General features: G+C 34.0%; 1 protein-coding gene across 1 annotated transcript; it reads left to right on the forward strand.

Moving 5' to 3' along the window:
* The first annotated feature begins 2,458 nt into the window (after positions 1-2,458).
* Positions 2,459-4,174, forward strand: LOC145106585 (Tetratricopeptide repeat (TPR)-like superfamily protein). Its single transcript, XM_079043550.1, has one exon. The coding sequence runs from the start codon at positions 2,550-2,552 to the stop codon at positions 4,143-4,145; it is 1,596 nt and encodes a 531-aa protein (XP_078899676.1). The 5' UTR covers positions 2,459-2,549; the 3' UTR covers positions 4,146-4,174.
* The last annotated feature ends 442 nt before the right edge of the window (positions 4,175-4,616 follow it).

Here is a 4,616-nt window from a genome sequence, read left to right on the forward strand (position 1 = left end):
CAAGTAATCCTCCATTCGATCAGCCCACTGATCATAATACTCCGAAATCAACATAGGAATATTCGTAGAAGATCCTAACAGATGAGAAAATGAAGTCATCGTGTTCATGTTGAAATTCGCCATTAACATACAGATGAGATTTTTCAGAAAAACTTGAAGAAACTTGAAATTCAATAACTGATTAGATCAGAAACTCAAAAACGATTACTCGATTATACTATTCAAACACAGAATCAAACCAAAACTGTAGATCAGTGATGATTTTCAGAATCGAACAGTGCGAAAACTTTTGAGACAAATTCGTGACTCAAAAACTAGTGATTCAAATGAAAATCAGATCATTGTAGTATGATTCCTGCTCTGATACCAATTGTAGTTGAATAAAACGAGTAAGAGAATCAAAATCAGAGTAAGATGAACACGAGAAGTAAATAAGGTCTGGTTTAAGCTCTCATTACTTCCAATGAACACGAGTACAAAACGTAAGCAGAAACAGGGAAAACTCTACTAACAACTCAATGTTCAGCTCCTATTTATAGGAGACTGAAAGTACAAAAAATACTAAGGCATAGACATTACACTTCGACAACTAAGACGCCTTAGCAAATACATACGCAACATACAAAAATGACAATTACACAGATTTCGACATTTCGACATATTACAAGAAATTTCGACCTTACAATTTTCATGCACGATTCGGGAGAGTCACACTTTTAGGCTCTAAAATGGATTCTTCGGTACATTCATGGGACACTTGATCACGACCTTCAAGTCTACATCTCGTCATCATCCAGTTTTGTTGCTTACTCTAATGGGGACTGTGGCAATTATCCCTTTACTCGACCACCTCCAAACTTTTCTAGGCGATAATCTAGTTTCTTGGTCGTTAAAACGCCAAGGTGTCATATCCCGCTCCAAGGCTAAAGCTGAATATAGAGGGGTTGTGAACATTGTTGTTGAGACTTGTTGGATCCACCATCTTCTTTGCTAGCTGAAGTGTCCACTAGACAAAACCACAACTGTTTATTATGATAACATTAGTGCCGTTTACATGTCCTCCAATCTCATTTAACATCAACGCACAAAACACATCGAGATCGACATTCATTTTGTTAGAGATCAAGTTTGGGTCTTGTCTGTGTGTTCCACGTCCCATTTTATTTCACCAATGGGTTAACATCCTCGTTTTTTCTTAAATTTTGAACCGGTTTGAGTGTTAGAAAGTCTATTTCAATCAAATCGCGAGAGGATGTTGGCATATATCATTTGTATTATTAGCCCATGTTTGTATCAGTCCATTTGTTGTATTGTTCATAGTTCTCGACCCATTTTGTATGTCGGCACCTATATCCATCAAGGTAAAGACAAAAGACACACCTAAATGACATTTGAAAGCGATAGTAAATGAAATATAACTACAAGAAGAGCTTCACAATTCGAAACACAAAAATCGATTTGCGTGACCAAAATGCTTGAAACATAGGAGAAAGTAACTTGTATATTATAATATTTTCTAATCAATTTTTTTGAAGGACATCATACTCAATAAAATTGTCTTTATTTATTTAAGCGATCAATATCATGTAAGCTGAAGTTTCTTATCTATTCTAATAAATGAATGTTTTTTTTGTCACATGTCACACTCTCATTCAATTTGCCAAATGTCATTTTGTGGTTATTTTGAATTAAGTTTTTTTTCCACATGTCATTTTATGAGTTTTCTATTTTAATAAATTTCACATAGTACTTTAATGTAATAATTACAATAAATATAGTAATAAATGAATATCAATTTCATTAATGAACTTACCTTCTTATTTTAAAATTCTCAAATTAAAGCTCATTAGTTTATTTTGTTTATTTATTTAAATTTTTTAAAAAAATCAATTTTAATAATTTATTATTTTTCTTATTTTCATATAAATCCAAAGTTCTTAAATATTTAGACCTTTATATTTAATTTTTTAAATTAACCTATGTAATACATGAGTCTTACACTTAGCTCATAATACATGTTGTCATCACCTTAACTTATCCTTTAATCATAAACTGGTAACTTATGGTAGTTAACTTGATTAATATTAGATGAAATAATATGATGACTTGATTATTGATTTTTTTCCTTAAAAATACTAAAATAAGTAGAAAAAAATATGGACCATGTTATGTAATTCGTATTAATCTAACGGTTGAAGTGCGATATTCCACGGTAGGTTCAGAGTTCAAACCATGATGTCCTAAATATAGCTTGTGTTCCACGATTGGCCTACCACATTTACATTTTAGATGGTACAATCGACCATTTTTTTAACTTTTATTTCTAAAATATTATGTTTAGTTATTAATTGTTACATTCTTCTTATTAAACAAGAGCAACTTGGGCTTGAATAGTCCAAACTAGTCCATCAAGATATGGGCTCGTAAACACAGTCCCAACTCTCAACGGCGCCACTGATTACTGAAGATTAACATCCATCCCACTCACATTGGGAAGTTCTCTTGCGTTTGCTGGATCCTATTCTAAATCGTAATGGAACAATGAAAGAATGGGCAAATTATCTCTACTGAAATCCTCAATATCCTCTTCAAGAATCATCTCAAATCCTAACCACTCGTTGATTCAAACGGAGACTTCGAGTTCCAGTCATGGTCATCCACCAACTGCCGCATCCCTCTCACTTCTCCTCCAATCTTACATAAATTCAGACACCCCTTGGCATGGCCAAAAGATTCATACCAATATTATCAAAACCGGGTACATACCCAACACAAACATATCTATAAAACTTCTGATTCTCCATTTGAAATGTTCCTGTTTGCTATATGCACGCCAAGTGTTCGACGACTTGCGTCAACCAACTCTTACCGCTTATAACTACATGATAGCGGGGTATACAAAACATGGTGAAGTGGTCGAGTCATTAAATTTAGTTAGAAGACTTGTTTCATGTAACGAAAAGCCAGATGGGTATACATTTTCAATGATCTTGAAGGCTTCCACCAGTGATAGTATACTCCCATTTGGATGTCGGATTGGAAAGGAAGTCCATGCCCAGATTGTGAAATCTTATGTTGTAGTTGACGATGTTCTTTCTACTGCTTTAGTGGATTTGTATGTGAAAAGCGGGAGAGTAGACTATGCTAGAAGAGTGTTTGATTTCATGAACGAAAAGGACATAGTTTGTTCTACATCAATGATTTCTGGATATATGAGACAAGGTTATGTGGAAGATGCTGAAGAAATTTTCAATAAAACAACTCACAAAGATGTGGTAGTCTTTAATGCAATGATTGAAGGTTATAGCAAATCAATTGAAACTTCCAAGAAAGCCATGAACATATACATAAACATGCAAAGATTCGATTTTAAACCTAACATGTCTACATTTGCAAGCATTATCGGAGCTTGTTCTTTATTGTCAGCAAGTGAAGTTGGTCAACAAGTACATGGTCAACTCATGAAGACTGAATTCTCAACCAATATCAAAATGGGAAGTGCTCTAATTGACATGTACTCAAAATGTGGAAAAATCGAAGATGCAAGAACAGTTTTTGATGGGATGAATGTAAAAAACGTGTTTTCTTGGACTTCAATGATCGATGGGTATGGAAAAAACAGTGATCCAAATGAAGCACTTGAGCTTTTTGATCGAATGCAAAACGTGTATCACATTACACCAAATCATGTCACATTCCTTAGTGCTATTTCAGCTTGTGGGCATGCTGGATTGGTGTCTAAAGGCCAAGAAATCTTTAAAATCATGGAGAAAGATTACTTATTGAAACCACACATGGAGCATTATGCTTGTATGGTTGATTTATTGGGGAGAGCAGGAAGGGTAAATCAGGCATTTCAGTTTGTAATGGGAATGCCCGAGAAGCCGAATTCTGATGTGTGGGCGGCATTGCTTAGTTCTTGTAGACTACATGGTGATGTGGAGATGGCAAGTATTGCAGCCAATGAGCTTTTTAAATTAAGTAGTGATAGTAGACCAGGAGCTTATGTTGCATTATCGAATACTCTAGCGGATGTAGGGAGATGGGATAGTGTTAGTGAAATTAGGGAAGTAATGAAGATGAGGAATATAATCAAAGATTCTGGTTCCAGTTGGATTGGGACTGAGACTGATGATGGTTTATGATATCGAGTCAAGTGCAAGAATTAGTAACATATTTTTTGTTTATTTGTTTATTACAACATCATACTTTCATTTCTCCCTGTTAGTACTAGGAAAATTTTACCCAATTATAATTTGTAACAATGTCATCCAAATAGAAAACACTTTTCATTATTATAGTTTGGTAGATTTTTTCATTATTATTGTGTAAGAAAAAAAATGTTAAAAATGGGTAGAATTCTCATAGGACGGTGACTTATTAAGAATAGAACCTAAACACGCCACAAATTTTTTTTTTCTTTCTTGCCAACGAAACCTAAACACGCCAAAACCTTGTCAATCTAACAAGTTCAATCTAGTTTCATTGCTTCAATTTTTCTTTCATTCAATGGTTCGTGTAACTTCTTCCAATAAAGATAATATTCAAATAACATCTTCCAAAAATTAAAATCGTGGCCTTCAAATTTATCGATCTTAACACCACAATTAAAGATG

The sequence above is a fragment of the Lactuca virosa genome, chromosome 4 (assembly GCF_052849685.1).
Source record: "Lactuca virosa cultivar CGN04683 chromosome 4, Lactuca_virosa_CGN04683_v6, whole genome shotgun sequence".
Classification (NCBI taxonomy): Eukaryota; Viridiplantae; Streptophyta; class Magnoliopsida; order Asterales; family Asteraceae; genus Lactuca; species Lactuca virosa.